General features: G+C 44.2%; 1 protein-coding gene and 1 long non-coding RNA gene across 2 annotated transcripts in view; both read left to right on the top strand.

Annotated features, from left to right (window-relative positions):
* The first annotated feature begins 1567 nt into the window (after positions 1-1567).
* Positions 1568-3179, top strand: LOC139438042 (uncharacterized). The gene is made up of 3 exons (XR_011647910.1): positions 1568-1658; positions 1957-2008; positions 2579-3179. It is a non-coding gene; the product is annotated as an uncharacterized lncRNA (long non-coding RNA).
* A 4237-nt stretch (positions 3180-7416) lies between these two features.
* Positions 7417-17487, top strand: part of NOX5 (NADPH oxidase 5) — a 64137-nt gene continuing 54066 nt past the window's right edge. Inside the window, exon 1 of the mRNA XM_023586738.2 lies at positions 7417-7553. Coding sequence (XP_023442506.2) covers positions 7528-7553 — 26 coding nt within the window. The 5' untranslated portion in view covers positions 7417-7527. The remainder of the gene's footprint in view (positions 7554-17487) is intronic.

Here is a 17487-nt window from a genome sequence, read left to right on the forward strand (position 1 = left end):
TCCTTTCATGCATCACACTTTTTGCGTCAAGTCTAAAATTCTTTGCCTAGCCCTAGGGCCGTGTAAGTCAAAACCTCTGTTTACCAGTCCATCCTTGTGCTTATTGTGATCATTGTGCCCACCTTGTCTCTGGTAGTTAAGCACTGACATGCTGTGCCCAAATTCTCCCTTGAACAATACATACATCAGGGATTACGTTTTTAGTTTAGGGATAAAGGGTGGAATAGTGTGGATGTGTGTAGTCTTTACAGATGAGATTGGAAAGTTCGGGCAACTTGGCCAATCACTTTCATGGTATGACATAAGATGAGGGAGTTGGACACAAGATGTCTGGGGTTGAGGGATTCTGTGGGCTGTGACCTCTCCAACGCTCCTGTCGACATTTGACTTCTCACGGAGGTTTCATCACTGCTGCTATGGTAGTGTTTCTCTTGCTATAATCTACAAAATGGGGCAACCACTGCCCCCTACATCACTGGGAGGCTGTGCGAGACATGTTTTTGGAGGTGTTTGTCAACTGGAAAGCTCAGTACCTGTGCAAAGCATTAGTCAGATGTGTGCCGTGATTCTCAAAAAACGTGGTTCTTGCCCCTCTGCTCAAGCCAGGCTGTGCATTCTTAACTTGCTTCTGAACCTCTCCCAGACCAAACTTCCTTATCTTTGTCCCATGCTTGCAAATTGTTAGCTGAGCCTTTAACTTTCCTGCAGAAATCCGAATCGCTCTAGCATTCCAGATCTCAATCTAGCAGTGCCAGTACTCTCTGGTAAATGTGACTCAACATTCCTGGGGCGGGGACCACTGCACTGATAGGCCAATGATCTTACCGGCCATCTGAAGATAGAATCTACTCCTGCATTCCTTTATTAAGAACACGCATGCACTCACTTCTGGAGCATCTGTCACATTTTTGTGTGTGTCAGGCCAAGATCTCGCCCTTCCAAAGAATCTCCTTTAATTTCATTTCATTTCTGACCACATGTAGTTTCCAGACATGGGACTGATTTTTCAGTCCCTTGGTGAGCTGTTGATATCTCCAGCTGGCAAGGATTTCACCCAAATTCCCAAGAAACTTGACCTGCTGCTGGTGCCAACAGCTAACACTCAGGAAGCTGCTAGTGTCTATGCAGGAAATATGCCTGGAGACCCCTCAGGAGGCCACAGGCAGGTCCTGCAGGAGGGCTCTGCTCCCTGCCATTCACACTCAGGAGCCCCAAAAAGGGCTAGAAGAGTGAGAGCTACCCGTGTCCAAGTAGGGTGACAACTGTCTTGGTTTGCCTGGGACTGAGGGGTTTCTGGAAAAGCAAGACTTTCAGTGCTAAAATGGAAACAGTCCTGGCAAACCAGGATGAGTTGGCCACCCTGTGCCTGGGGCAGCTCAGCCTCAAGAGCCCAAAAGGAAGCCCCTTTTCTTGCTGCTTGGCATCAAGGGCCCTCACACTGATTTTGCTTGATTGATGAGGGTGTAAGCAGTGGTTATGCCTGAGCCCAAGTGCTCTGTTCCTGTCCCAGAGTAAATGGTAGCAAGAGACAGACCCAGGCATGCCCATGCTTGCCCTCTGCAGACTGCCTGATGATGTGGGTAAGCAAGACTCGTGCACAGAGAGGACTCAGAGAACAGCCACTTCTCTTCTGGTGAAGGTGGCATGGCTCCATCTAGGTAAGAGGAGCCCTAGGAAGCAATGATAGAGTGGGTATGAAATAGATTTGCTGTTGACTAATGATTTCCAGGGGGTTGGGGATGCGGGGGGGGTGTCCTGAAGAAAGTAAAAACAGACCTTTTCTTCAGGAGGGCACAACAGGAGAAGGGTTTGGGAATGCCCTAGCACCTTCAACCCATCCTATCCATATCATAGGCCCTTAGCTGCACACATACATAGCCACTCTTTCCTTCCCCCTTACACAACCCTTGACCCTTGACCTTCAGCTCCTTGACCTCTGCTGCTCATCTCTCCCAGACCACAGCCCCTTCCAGGGTCCCAGATCCACAAAGGAGACCTGAGACTTTTGGTAAGTGGCTTCAGTCCTAACAGCCTCCCCTAGTGTTGGGGATCTCCTAAAATGGCCCTTCGTAAGTGATTGCTTACAGAGACATGCTGGTGTGGAGGGGGGACTGGGGAGCCGTTCAGATGGAAGAGCATAGAGCTACTTCAAACCAGAAGACCCGACAGAAAGCCAAGGGCAAGGCCAGCCTTCTGTGTAGACAGAACAAGGCTCTGTGAGTGCCCACCCCAGCCAGAGGGGTCCCACTAGGATCGGCATATGGTATAGTGCTTAGGAGCACACATTCAGGGGTCAGACAGGTTCAAATCCTGGCTCTGCCACTTGCTGTATTTGTGGCCTTGGGTAAATTGCTTAATCTCACTGAACTTCATCTGTGAAAAGGGCTGTTATCAGGAATGCATAAGATGAAAGGATGTGGGTGATGTCCCTTGGCCTGCTTTCGAAGGACTATTTCCAAGTGCTTGTTTTATTTATTAAATGTCTATCTGGGAAACATTTTTGTAAAGTTTAAGTAGACTGTATTATTTGCCATTGTTAACCATTTTATACTTTTGTTTTGGGCTGTCTGTGTGCCAGCTGGGTCCTGAATCTCAGTGGAGTTGCAGCACCTACCCTCCAATTACACTGGTTTCACCCAGGACAACTAACAAGGAGGTGATGATGGACAACCACCACACCAAGGAACTGAAAGAGTCTACAACTGCAAGCAAGAGAAGCCCATCCATTGGTCCTATGGGATTGAAGCCCTCTCTCAAGTAGAGGTGTAGGAAACATCACCATCCCAGAATCCTCAGGACTGGACAATGAACTATGGACTAAAATAGACTTACTGGTATTCTACTATAGACTCATTGTGATTCTAGCAATAGAAGTAATTATATCATTGATGTGGAGGCAGTGGCCACTGGAGGTTCTGAGGAGTGGGAGAGGGAAAAACATGCATAATAGGGGGGCATTTTTGGGAGCTGGGAATTGTCCTGAATGATGCAGCGACAGATACAGGCCATTATATATCTTACCATAACCTACAGAATTGGGTAGAATAGATTGTAAACTACAACATAAACTGTAATCCATGCTTAGTGGCAATGTTCCAGAATGTGTTCCTCAATTGCAATAAATGTACCACACTAATGAGGGATGTTGTTAGTGTGGGAAAGTGTGGGAGATGTGGGGAGTGGGGCATGTGGAAATTCCCTATATTTTTAATGTAACATTTATGTATTCTAAGTACCTTTAAAAAAAACAAAAAAGAATTGTGATCTCATGACTGGGTGAAGTATAGATATCTTGGTTATAAAGGATTGCTGTGAGGTTTAAGTGAGATAAATGAAAAGTTTCTAGCACACAACAAAAGTTTTAACACTTTTAAGTTAGGTATATTTTACTACAATTAAAAATAAATAATGAAAACACACACACAAAGAGATGCCATTTCATACTCACTAAAATGGCTACTATTTAAAAAGTAGAAAGCAGGTATTGAAGAAGATGTGGAGAAAAAGGAATACTCATTCTTTGTTGGTAGAATATAAAGTGGTGTAGTCACTGTGGGAAACAGTTTGGTAGTTCCTCAGAAAGTTTTAGCATAGAATCACCATATGACCCAGCAACCTCACTTCTGGGCATATGCTCAAAAGAACAGAGAGCAGGGACTCAAACAGATATTTGCACACTGATGTTCAAAGCAGCATTAGTCACAGTTGCCAAAAGACTGAACCGACCCAGGCATCAATCAAAGGATAAATGGATTAACAAAATGTGATATATACATACAATGGAATATTATTCAGCCATAAAAAGGAATGCAGTTCTGATATACGCAACAATGCAGATAAACCTTTAAGACATCATGTTGAGTGAAGAAGCCAAAAAAGGATAAATATTGTATGATCTCACTGAAATGAAATAATTAAATCAGCAAACCCATAGAGTCAGAAAAAAGAATGCTTAATTGGTACAGAATTTCTGTTTAAGATAATGGAAAAGTATAATAGTGGATGGTGGTGATGGTAACAGAACATTGTGAATGTAATTAACACCACTGAATTATATATTTGAATGTGGTAAAAGGGGGAAATTTTAGGTTACATATATGTTACTAGTATAGAATAAAAACTTTAAAAAACCAGGGAAGCGGACATGGCCCAGTGGTTAGGGTGTCCGTCTACCACATGGGAGGTCCACGGTTCAAACCCTGGGCTTCCTTGACCCATGTGGAGCTGGCCCACGCGCAGTGCTGATGCGCTCAAGGAGTACCGTGCCACGCAGGGGTAACCCCATGTAGGGGAGTCCCACGTGCAAGGAGTGCACCCCGTAAGGAGAGCCGCCCAGCGCGAAAGGAAGTGTAACCTGCCCAGGAATGGCGCCACCCACACGGAGAGCTGACACAACAAGATGGCACAACAAAAATAAACACAGATTCCCGTGCCGCTGACAACAACAGAAGGGGACAAAGAAAGAACACACACCAAACAGACACAGAGAACAGACAAGTGGGACGGGGGGGAAGGGGAGAGAAATAAATAAATCTTTAAAAAAAAAACATTAAAAAACCATACAATACAAATAATGAACCCCAATGTAAACAATAGACTATCTAATAGTGCTGTAGTTAACAGCACTACTATTATAATATTCCTTCATTAATTGTAAAAACAGCACCACACTAATGCAAGATGTTAATAATAGGGGTGTGTGTGCATATTCAGGAACTCTGTACTTTCTGCATGATTCTCCTGTAAACCTACAACTTCTCTAACAAAACGAACAAAGAATGAGGTGGCCCTTAGTGAGGTGATATAGAATGATCTTCAAAGTAGATGGTGAAAGGCAAGGGACTAGAGTAGAATCCTGTGTGTATAGGTGGCTTTGTACTCATATATGTTATAAATGTGTACATAAACAAAAAGAACTGCTAATGCTGTTACCTTTGGAAAGTGAGCCCAGGGACTAAGGAAGGAGGAGGACTCTCCTCCTTGTTATCTTTCTCGAGCTATTTCAATTTTCACTACGTGCTGGCTTGCTTTTATTAAAAGAAAACTAAACCCTGCCTGGGCCTTCCTTAAGCAAGCTTGATCACAGGTCCTGTGTCCGCATCTCGTGGTGTTCCCCTCTCCCCTGGGTTTGCCAAAGGCCTACAAGGGACCTTGCAAGACCCCCTCTGGAAAGGGTGTCTTGCAGCCTCTAGTGGCCATGGAGGCCACTGCGCCCGGTGGCCACACCCCAAAAGGCAGACCTTGCGCTCCCAGTACTGCGTGCGGGGGCTCAGGCCACACCAGGGAGACCAGCATCCCTGCCCCAAGCAGGGGTCCTGAGGGGTGCCTCGGAACCCCTGCCACCTCAGAGCACCAAGTCCCCATTCTCCTTCCCCAGGGTAATCTGGTTTAACTGTTTCAACTGGACCCTAAACACTAAGTCCTGTTTACAACTTGTCTTCGGGATAAGCCATTTATTCTCATGCCAGAGTCCCTTCTCACCTTCCTCCCTGAGGCTCAGAAACAGGACGAATTTATTGCTTCTTGGGGGATGGAGAACTCTTACTGACTAGGAAGAGAGTCAGGATATATACCAATGGGCATGAAATTGCCAAATGGACAAAAAGCTCCACCACTTCACTTGTGACACCAACATCCTGGGAACTGTTGCCCCTAAGTAAGGTCTTGCCATTTAGCCTATGATTCCTGTGGATCTAAACCAGATAAGGTTAAAAAAAAAAGGAAGGGGAAAGAAAGGGAAGGCAGGGCAGGGCAGGACAGAGCAGGGCAAGGGAAGGCAGGGCAGGGCAGGGGACGGGAGGGCAGGGAAGGGCAAGGTAAGGTGGGGAAAGCCTGGTTTGGTTGAAGAGCTCAGACCAGGACTCACAGGGGAACCAGAATCAGACATTCTCCAAGGTCTGGCATCTGAAACACACCCCTTCCTCTTGTTCTCCCCAAGGCCCAGTCATTCTTGGTAACTCTTAAAAACAAAAGGCAAGGATAATTTTTCTATTTTGTCAAACAAGAAGTCTGGGTTATACCTTGGCCTTGTTTGTAGGAGAACCTGTATGAACGCAGAGGTGAAAAGAAAGACACAACACAACGGGGTTTAGGGGACCATCAACTCTAAAGAAATGAGGCAATTTTTTCCTTATTAAACTGTCCTTTTATATCTTTTTTGCTGACCTACTTAATAAATTCTCCTTATCCAGCTCTGGCAATGATTGTCACTCCCACCTCCTCTCCCTCCTGCTCTTAGACACAGAACAGGAGTTAGGAGAATGCTGAGTTCCTCTTAATCTCAAGCACACCCGCTTTTATTCTCGGGATCATCACTCTTTGTGCCCTTTTCCCAGGTAATGACTGCGCCTTAACCCAGGCCACAGCATCTCACAGCCTTGTTCTAAGAACCAAGCCTTAGGAAATTAGATTCAGGCCTAATCTTATAGAGTTCCAGGATCAGCCCAGGCTTCTTTTCCCACTTCAGCCACAGCAGCTCCACCTTGTTTTCTTCTTCTTTTCAACTGAGACACAGGGCAGAATCCCTCGTTAGTGTAGAGAGTGGTGCAAAGCACCCTGAGGTGAGGGTCCTGGTCTCAGCACCAACTCCTGAGTTACCTGGAGGCGGCCACATCCACTCTGTGGGTTTCAGTCTCCCATCTGGGAATGAAAGGTTGCACTAGATTCTTCATCTGCAGAAAAAGATTGTAGACATGTTTGGAGGGGAACAATTAAAATTTTCATGTGGAAAACAGAGATGTCTTACCTTTGTAACTGAAAATTAATTTTAAGTGTTTGGAAGCCAACGGGATAAGCAATCTGCAAGGCTGTGCCCAGATTTGATTCTATAAGTTTCTAGACTCCTCCAAGCTCAAAAGTGGGGGCTTAGGGGGAGAGGAGGGAGGCTGAGAGGGATTTTCTGCCATGTGGTCCCCCAGCAACTTGCCCCCCTTCCTAGAGCACAGTGTCTCACATGTGGCAATAACTTTAGGGTGGGGCAGTAAAGGAGACTCTTGTGCTCCAGGAGGCAGGTGAAGAGGGTGGCGAGGGGAGTGAGGTGGCCACGGAGGAAAGGGCTCGCCCAGCTCTGCTCTCCCCCTCTGGAGGGCCAGTCCCTGCCCTCAGCAGTAGGACCTCTCCAGGGACGGCGGAGAAGGACAGGAGGACAGGAACCACCGAGTAATCCAGGGCCGAGGTCCTCCTGGCACATGCTGGGGCCCACCCTGGAGGTAATGGGTCTCACCACCGCCTGGGGTAGAGCTGAGCAGCTCCTGTTCCCACAGAGGAAGAAGGAGCACCAGGGAGAGGAAACACGCAGGCCTCAGCCACTGAGCGATTAACCCAAAGCGCCCTTCCGTGGGCGCGGTGGTGAGCTCCAGGATGATAGCCTGGGCGGGGCTCAGCCAGGGTCACGTGCACCAGGAACTCCAGCGGCCATTCTCTTTCTGGAAGCTGAGGAACAAAGGAGGTGGTTCAGAGTAAGGAAAACCAGCTTCTGAACCAGTGGGCCTGAGTGTTGTGGGCCAGGTGCTCTCTGCCGGGTGTTTCATGGACTCCTCTAACCACGTGAGCAGGTAGGCAAGGCCCGCGGGATCCCCATTCTACCAGGAACCCCGGCTTAGGGCGGTTCAGGGACCTGCCGGGTTCCCCAGCCAGGGAGGGGCAGAGATGGATTTGGGGCCACCCTTCTCTCTCGCCCACATGGGGTGCTCTAGCCACACCGGCTCACAGCTAAGGGCCCCGTGTGAGCTCTCTGAACATAGGCCCGTGTGCTAGTCGCGCTCTTTCCCAGTCTAGCCCTCCAGGCCCTGAGCGCAAGCGGATTCCAGGCCCCCGCGAAATATCTGAAGCCTCGCTGTGAACTCTTTTCTCTCCATCTCTTTTCTTTTTTCCACCTGTATGCTCCTTGTGTGTCACAAATGCTCCCGACGGCTGAGCAGGGAAAAAACCCCTCCCCTTTAGCAAGAAATCAAACCTCAGCGGGGCACTAGGAGCAGAGCACTGTGCGAGGAGTCCAGGACCGGCTCCACCGCAAGCGCTCCTGAGCCTCCCTTTCCCTGTCTGTGCGGTGAAGGGGTCCCTGGAGCCTGGAGGCCTCTCCAGCGCCTCAGGGCTCTGTCCCCCTTATGGGTGGGGCTCCTGTTCTAGTCCCAGAGCAGAGGCCTGAAGGAATTCCTTTCTGGGCTTCCCGGAGTTTGGAGTCGTTTGTGCTTTTCTACTTTAAAAAGTCCCTGCTGGGCTTTCACAATACCAACGGGACAGGCACTGCTGGGACTCGCTAGCCAGAGGCTGCGGCTGTTAACTTTTGCCTGCTGGTTACTGCTGAGTTATCCTGGGCCTGTGGGAATATAAAAGATCAAAAAGGATTATAGGGAAGCAGACTTGGCCCAGTGGATAGGGCATCCACCTACCACATGGGAGGTCCAGGGTTCAAACCCCGGGCCTTCCTGACCCGTGTGGAGCTGGCCCATGTGCAGTGCTGATGTGCGCAAGGAGTGCCGCGCCACGCAGGGTGCCCCCGCGTAGGGGAGCCCCACGCACAAGGAGTGCGCCCCATAAGGAGAGCCGCCCAGCGCGAAAGAAAGGGCAGCCTGCCCAGGAATGGCGCCGCACACACGGAAGAGCTGACACACAAGATGACTCAACAAGAAGAAACACAGAGTCCTGTGCCGCTGACAACAGAAGTGGACAAAGAAGAACACGCAGCAGATGGACACAGAGCAGACAATGGGGGGTTGGGAGGGAGGGGAGAGAAATAAATAAAAAATAAATCTTTAAAAAAAAAAAAAGGATTATAAGCTCCGTGAGGACAGGTACCTTATTTCCCTAGCTCAGTAGAGGCGTAGAATATTTCTTGAAGAGTGCATGAATGAACTAGTGAATGAGCGGAGATGGTTCTTGCCTAGAGCTGACAGGCTAGTGGGGGAGACAAAATGTACAGGCACAAAAAAGTTAAACAATGACCTAAGAAACAAGATACAAAGCGATGGTATGAGATGTTGCAAGGCAGCACACCATCTGGATCAAATATGTGATCCTGATGTAAAGGTTCTGGGAACAGAGAGCATGACTCAGGGCTGGGGGAGGCAGGAAAGGCCTCCAGGAGGAGGTGGCAGGGACTTGAGGCATGAGCAGAGAGCTCCCAGAGACTTTCCTGCAGAAAAGGCAGTTCCTGGAAATGAGCACTTTCAAGCTCACAGAGGTTGCATCCCTACCACAGAGAGAAGGTGCAACTAGGCAGATGCTTGTGGGCTCAGAAAATTCTGGTGCAGAGTCCGCCACTCACCTAACTCTGTGACCCAAGGACTGAGGGCTGACTCAACAACCTGCACTCAGTTCATCTGTCTGACAGAGGCTTGGAATTTGACACTACTGGTTCTGATTGGGGTTTCCTGGGATGTGTTTGCATAAGCGCTTTGCCATCTGAGTGATGTTCTGCAGAGGTTAATGCTCATCGTGATCCCAGGGCTTCCGGGGCAGCCTTGATGTTTGCCCTCAACAAGTTCTCCTTAAGTTGAGGGTCAGCGACCCGGCGTCTGGGGAGCGCACAAGAACCAACTCAGCAGCTTCTGGCGGTGCTGCTACATGTGTCAAACACGGCGAGGATACACCAAGGGGAAGACTTCCAGGACTTAAGCAGGAGATAAGACAAAGACAGTGGAAACTCAGCGGCCTCTGAAATTTTATATATAAGTTCAAAATGACAATACGGCTTGCTGGGAATGATGTTAGATGACCTTAACTACTCTGTTTTACATGAGAGGGCCATTTCAACCCCAGGAGAATGGGAGGGGACAGGTCATACTTAATCTCATTGGAATAACTCCGAGTTGCATCAGCAAGAACACAGAGCCTCTGCATATTTTTCCTGGCCCCAGGGGTGCCAAACAAGTGGGCAAGGCTTCATGGAAGAATTATGTTCATCAAATAGCCAGGAAACAGCTGCTCTGAAACTCTCTCCTAGACATGAACTACATAATGTAGATGAGAAAACTTTTTTGGTTATAAAAACAAATATCCCTGTGTTTGCTCTCACACTCTGTCCTGAGGCAGGGAGCACAGGGACAATCTTCTTCATTTAGGCAAATGAGGGGCTGAGTCCTGCAGAAAGGGGGTGACTTTTCCCAGGTCATACAGCGAAACCCCCTCTCTGGATTTCTGCCTGAGCTGGCTGGCCCTTGGCTCTGGTGACCTTCCTAAAACCAGAAAGGAGGATTATGAACGACTGATTGGTGGCGTTTGCCCACTTCCGTCATTCACTAAATCTTTATCATCTTTGAATAAAACAGACACAATTCTCCACCCTCATGGAGTTTACATTTTAGTGGAGGGAGGCCGACAGTAAAGAGAAATATAAATGAGTCAATTATATATATATTTAGTTAGTAGATGATACATGCTATGGAGGAAAAAAAAAGTACAGCAAGATCATGGGGATTAGTAGTTTGGGGTGGAAAAAGATGCAATTTTAAAACAATGTGCTCAGGGTCTACCTTATTGAGAAGGTGAAATTTGAGCAAAAGCTTGAAGGAGATGAGAGCCCTGGACGAGTGGATCGCTGAAGGAAGAGTGTTCCAGGTAGAGGGTGACAGTGTAAAGGTCCTGAGGCAGAAATGTGTACGGTGCATTTAAGAAAAATTGAGAAGGCCAGTGTAGGTAGGGCTGAGGTGGGGAAGGATGGGGCAGGAAATGAGGGCAGACTTGGGGCCATGTCACGGAGGGCTTGTAGGCCACGATAAGGACTTTGGGAGTGATTCTAAGTGGAATGAGAAACCATCCAAAGGTTTTAGGCCATTGTGGGAACTGCATCTGACTGACATTTGAAGGGGATCTCTGGGGCAGCTGTAGAGGATAGACTAGGGTGGAACAGGAAGGTAAGATAAAGGCTTTTGGAGCACTCGAGGTGATGGTATCCTCGGTGGTAGCTGGGGTAAGGGTGAGAAGAGGTCAGATTCTGGATCTGTTTCTAATATAGAAACAACAGGATTGGCTTGTTGATTGGATGTGGGGTATGTGGGGAAAACAATAATGAGTATTCCAAGGCTCTTAGTCTGATAAATTAAGTGGCAGGTACAGGGTGAGGTGGTCATTTACTGAGATGAAAACACTGGGAGGCTTAGGGTTAGGGACACCGGGAAGCCAGTTTTGGACAGGTTAGGTTTGGGATGCTTGTTAACATTCAGATGGAGAGAAGCAGGCAGCTGGATCTGTTAGATCACATTTTAGTGTAAGTTTGGGCTTGAAAATGTAATTTGGAAACATGATTTTGAAAATCATGGGACTAGATGAGCTTACCTAGGAAGTCAGGTTAGACAGAAGAAACAAAGAGGTCTGAGGACTGGGTCCTTAGGACACTACAACCTTTAGAGTTAAGAAAGAAAAACAAAGAATCTATCAAAAAGTAAGATACTAAGAAGGAGACAGTGAGGAGTTGGAAAAGAAACCAGGAGAGGGTGGAGTCCTGGAAGCCAAGTGAAGACAGTGGTTCAAGAAGGAAAGAGGATTCACCTTTGCCAGATGCTGGTGAGAGGTCAGGTTAGATGAGGCTCAAGAGTGACCATGAGGACTGAGTCTGGCCACGAGGAGATTATTGTTAATCTTGATAAGAGAGGTTTCTGTTTGGACAAAAAAAGTCTGATTGGAGGAAGGGGGGTGTGGAGGGGAGGAGAAATTAGGAAGTAGAGACTGAGTATAGGCAACTCTTTCAAGAAATTGAAATTCTCATAAATGGGATTGGCCAAAAGCTAGAGAAGAGGTAACACAGCAGAAAAGGGAGCAATGAAGGGAAACGGACTTGGCCCAGTGGTTAGGGCGTCCGTCTACCACATGGGAGGTCCACAGTTCAAACCCCTAGCCTCCTTGACCCGTGTGGAGCTGGCCCATGCGCAGTGCTGATGAGCGCAAGGAGTGCCCTGCCATGCAGGGGTGTCCCCTGTGTAGGGGAGCCCCACGCGCAAGGAGTGCGCCCGTAAGGAGAGCCACCCAGCGCGAAAGAAAGTGTGGCCTTCCCAGAATGTTGCTGCACACACGGAGAGCTGATACAACAAGATGACGCAACAAAAAGAAACACAGATTCCCGTGCTGCTGACAACAGAAGCGGACAAAGAAGAACACGCAGCAAAAAATAGACACAGAACTCAGAGAACAGACAACTGGGGGGAAGGGGAGAGAAATTTTTAAAAAAAAGGGAGCAATGATGTAGAAAGAGAGGATAATTGCAAGGGTTATATCCCTGAGGGAGCAAGAGGATGTGAGATCTGGGGCACAAATGGCAAGGTAAGCCTCAGGTAGGAGCACAGACACATCGTCCATTGCCTTCTGTGCCATTTGTCCACATCTGATCTACAGATCATCTGCCTTTCCTGATGCATCTTGACAGCTGGAGTTGACTGCAGTAGAGTCTCCACCCAAGAGCAAACAGGAAAAACAGGACTTGAAGCCAGGCCCAAGGATCAACAAATAATCAGGATAGAGAGAAAACATGCCATGCTGTTGAAAAAAGAAACAGAAATGAAGGACTTTATTCTAACAAGCAACCAACTAGGAGCACAGTTTTACAAAAGAAGCCTTTGTCCCCTCTCTAGCAAGATATAGATGAAAAGAGGATTTCAAGGAGATTTTTGTTTTTATAATGACGTTTCACTTCATTAGTGATCAGAGAAAGGCAAATAAAAACAGCAAGAGAGCTGTTTTGCCTAATGGATAACTTTTTAAAAAGTCCATTTGGTAAACATGCATTCTCTTAAAACATGGGTGGGAGTGAAAAATGCTTAAGATTTTTGGGAACCATTTTGGCTATTTGAGTGCATCAGAGGACTTGAAAAGTTGAAACTTCTTTGCTCAGTAATTCCCTTTTGGGAATCCATTCCACAGAAAGCACTGGAAACTTGGATAAAGATTTAATCACAGGATTTATTACAACCTCATTTATGGTAATTAATTAAATATAAGAGAATTCAGTGTCCAAATATAGAAGATTTATTTTCAACACTTTGACACGCTCAAATTTAATATATGGGGAAATGTATATAAGATATGTTGGTAAGCGAAAAAATTTACCAAGTTATTCCAGGTGATTTCTGCATTACTTACTTAGGGATCATACATTTTCTCTTCAACTATGTCTAGTCTATCGAATATCCTACTTATTGTGTTTTTTTCAAAAAATTTATGACCTTTCTTTTTCTACATAATTTCTAAATGGGGTTTCTTCACTTCAACTGGGGCTGGTATCATTTCTGCCCATTTTTGTTTTGTCTTTTTTTCTTTAATGGATGTTTTCTTCCTTTCTCTCTTTGAGAATTCTAAAATTATGTTAAGGTCTATTTTCATTTCATACAGAATGAATTCTTCCTATTTTTTTAGCTTTTAGTTTTGTCTGATATTAACATTGTGTAGTATTGACTTACATTTGTTCAGCTTCAGGGAAAAATGGTCTTATATATGCAGTTCTACCTATATTCATATTTCACATAATATATTTAGATCATAATAGGGCAATCATACAGTATTTTTCCTTTTGTGTCTGGCTTGCTTCACTCAATATAATGTCCCCCAGGTTCATCCAAGTTGTCATATGTTTCACAAATTCATTTCTTCTTACCGCTGCATAACATTCCATGTTTGTGTACTCCATAATTGGTTTATCCATTGATCAGTTGATGAACACCTGGGTTGTTTCCAACTTTTGGCTATTGTGAATAACCCTGCTGTGAACATCAGTGTGCAGATATCTATTTGTCACTGCTCTCATTTCTTTTGGGTATATACCTAGCAGTGGTATTGCGAGGTCACATGGCAAGTCTATATTCAACTTCATTAGGAATTGCCAAACAGTTGTCCACAGTGGCTGTACCATTCTACGTTCCCACCAACAGTGGGATCATACGTTCTTATCTCCCCACATCCTCTCCAACATTTACAGTTTTCCAACTTTTTAATAGCAGCCTGTCAAATAGGTGTGAAGTGATAGTTGATTGTAGTTTTGATTTGCATTTCCCTAATTGCTAGTGATGCTGAACATTTTTTCATATGTTTCTTTGCCATTTGTATTTCTTTTTTGGACAGTTGTCTTTTTCAAGTCTTTTGCCCATTTTTTAGTCAGATCATTTGTCTTTTTATTGTTGAATTGTATGGTCTCCTTCTATATCATGGATATTAAACCCTTACCAGATATGTGATTACCAAATATTTTCTCCCATTGAGTCAGCTGCCTTTTTACCCTTTTGACAAAGTCCTTTGAGGTGCAAAAGTGTTGAATTTTGAGGAGGTCCAATTTATCTATTTTTTTCTTTTATTATTCATGCTTTGAGTATAAGATTTAAGAAACTACCACCTACCACAGGATCTTGAAGATGTTTTCCTACATTTTCTTCTAGTAGTTTTATGATTGTAGTTTTTATATTTAAGTCCTTGGTCCATTTTGAGTTAATTTTTGTATAAGGTATGAGATAGGGGTCCTCTTTCTTTCTTTTGGATATGGCTATCCAATTCTCCCAGCACCATTTGTTGAATAGACTGTTTTGGCTTAGCTGGGTGGGCTTAACAGCCTTGTCAAAAATCACTTAATCATAGAGGTGAGGGTCAATTTCTGAGTTCTTTATTTGGTTCCATTGGTCAATCTGTCTGTCCTTATGCCAGTACCATGCTGTTTTTACCACTGTAGCTAAGTAATATGATTTAAAGTCAGGAAGTGACAGTCCTCCAACTTTGTTCTTCTTTTTTTAAGACATTTTTTGCTATAGAGTCCCTTACCCTTCCAAAGAAACTTGATTATTGGCTTTTTGCTTTCTGCAAAAAAAAGTTGTTAGGATTTTTAATGAGATTGTGTTGAATCTGTAAATCAGTTTTGGTAGAATTGACACCTTAATGATATTTAGTCTTCCAATCCATGAACATGGAATATCCTTCCATTTATTTAAGTATTCTTCAGTTTCTTTTAGCAATGTTTTGTAGTTTTCTGAGTACAGGTCCTTTATGTCCTTGGTTAAGTTTATTCCTAAATATTTGACTATTTTAGTCGCTATTATCAATGGAATTTTTTTCTGATTTCCTTCTCAGATTGCATATCAGTGCTGTATAGAACTGCTGTTGATTTTTGCATATTAACCTTGTATCATTGCTGAACTTTTTTTAAATTCTAGTAGCTTTGTTGTGGATTTTTCAGAACTTTCTAGATATAGGATCATGTTATCAGTGAATAGCGTAAGTTTTACTTCTTTCTTTCCTATTTGGTTGTCTTTATTTCTTTGGCTAGCCTAATTGCTCTAACTAGAACTTCTAGCACAATATTGAATAATAATGGTGACAGTGGGCATCCTTGTCTTGTTCCTGATCTCAGCAGGAAAGCTTTTAGTCTTTCACCATTGAGTGCAATGCTAGCTGTAGGTTTTTCATATATGAACATTACTTTATTGAGAAAGCTTCCCTTCTATTCCAAATTTTTGAGTATTTTTATCAAGAAAGGGTGCTGTGTTTTGTCAAAAGCCCTTTCTGCATCAATCCGATTTTTCTTCTTCAGTTTATTAAGGTGGTTTATTATGCTAACTGATTTTTTTGTGTTGAACCACGCTTGCATACCTGGGATAAAACCCACTTAATCATGGTGTAAAATTCTTTTTTTTTTTTTTTTACCATTTATCTTATTTATTTATCTCTTCCCACTCCCTCATTGATTGCACTTGCTATGTCTTCTTTGTTTCTTTAGGAGTTACCAGGAACTGAACCCAGGACCTCCAAAGTGGGAGATAGGCACCTAACCACATAAATCTCCATTCCCTGCTGTGTTGTGTCTCTCGTTATATTTTTCCTTGTTTCTCTTGTTGAATCAGCTTGTCACATCAGCTTGCCATACCTGCCTGTCATGCCAGGTTGACATCCTGCTCATCTTCTCTAGGAGGCACTGAGAACCTCTGCTCCCTGCTTTGCTCTGTCTCTTATTAAGTTTTTCTTCTTGTATCTCTTTTTGTGTCATCTTGTTGTGTCAGCTTGCCACACCTGTACCATCATACCAGCTTGCTGTCTTCTTTAGGAGGCACCAGAAACTGAACCACCAACCTCCCTTGTGGTAGGTGGAGGCCCAATTGCTTGAGCTACATCTGCTTCCCTATAATTCTGTTGATGTGCTTTTGGATTCTGTTTGCAAGTATTTTGTTGAGGATTTGTGTGTATATATTCATTAGAGATATTGGTCTGTAATTTTCTTTTTTTGTAGTATCTTTATCTGGTTTTGGTATTAGGATTATGTTGGCTTCATAGAATGAGTTTGGTAGCATTCTTTCCTGTTCAATTTTTTGGAAGAGCTTGAGCAAGATTGGTATTAGAACGTCTTTGAATGATTGGTTGAATTCACCTGTGAAACCATTTGGTCCTGGGCATTTCATCTTTGGGAGGTTTTTGATGACTATTTCAATCTCTTCACTTGTGATTGGTTTGTTGAGGTCTTTTATTTCTTCTCAAGTCAGTGTAGGTGATTCATGTGTTTTCCAGGAATGTGTCCATCTCGTCTACATTTTCTAGTTTTTTGGCATACGACTGTTCATAGTATCCTCTTATGGTCTCTTATATTTCTACGGAGTCAGAAGTGATGTCCCCCCTCTCATTTCTGATTTTATTTATTTCTCTCTTCTCTCTTTTTACTTTGTCAGTCTAGTTAAGTGTTTGTTGATTTTGTCGATCTTCTCAAAGAATCAACTTTGGGTTTTGTTGATTCTCTGTATTTTTGTTGTTGTTGATCTCAATTTCATTGATTTCTGCTCTGATCTTTACTGTTTCTTTCCTTTGGCTTGGTTTGGAATTAGTTTGCTGTTCTTCTAGTTCTTCCAGGTGTGCAGTTAGCTCTCCAATTTTAGCTCTTTCTTCTTTTTTAATGTAAGCATTGAGGGCTATAAATTTCCCTCTTAGCACTACCTTTGTGGAGTCCCATAGGTTTTGATATGCTGTGTTCTCATTTTCATTCATCTCCAGATAGTTCCTGAATTCTCTTGCAATTTCTTCTTTGATCCACTGGTTGTTTAGAGTGTGTTGTTTAATCTCCATATATTTATGAATTTTCCCTTTTTCTGTCCATTATTGATTTCTGGTTTCATTCTGTTATGGTCAGAGAAAGTGTTTTGTATAATTTCAATCTTTTAAAATTTATTGAGACTTGTCTTGTGACCCAACATATGGTCAATCTTGAAGAAGGATCCATGAGCACTTGAAAAAAATGTATATCCTGCTGTTTTGGGGTGCAGTGCTCTATAGATGTCTGTTAGGTCTAATTCATTTATCATATTATTCAAGGTCTCTGCTTCTTTATTTATTCTCTGTCCAGATGTTCTATCTAATACAGAAAGTAGTGTATTGAAGTCTCCAACTATTACTGTAGAGATGTCTATTTCTCCCTTCAGCTTTGCCAGTGTATGCCTCATGTATCTTGTGGCACTGAGGTCATGTGCATAAATACTTAGAAAAGTTATTTCTTCTTATTGAATTCACCCTTTTATTAATATATAATGACCTTCCTCA

Source organism: Dasypus novemcinctus, chromosome 3 (assembly GCF_030445035.2).
Source record: "Dasypus novemcinctus isolate mDasNov1 chromosome 3, mDasNov1.1.hap2, whole genome shotgun sequence".
Lineage (NCBI taxonomy): Eukaryota > Metazoa > Chordata > Mammalia > Cingulata > Dasypodidae > Dasypus > Dasypus novemcinctus.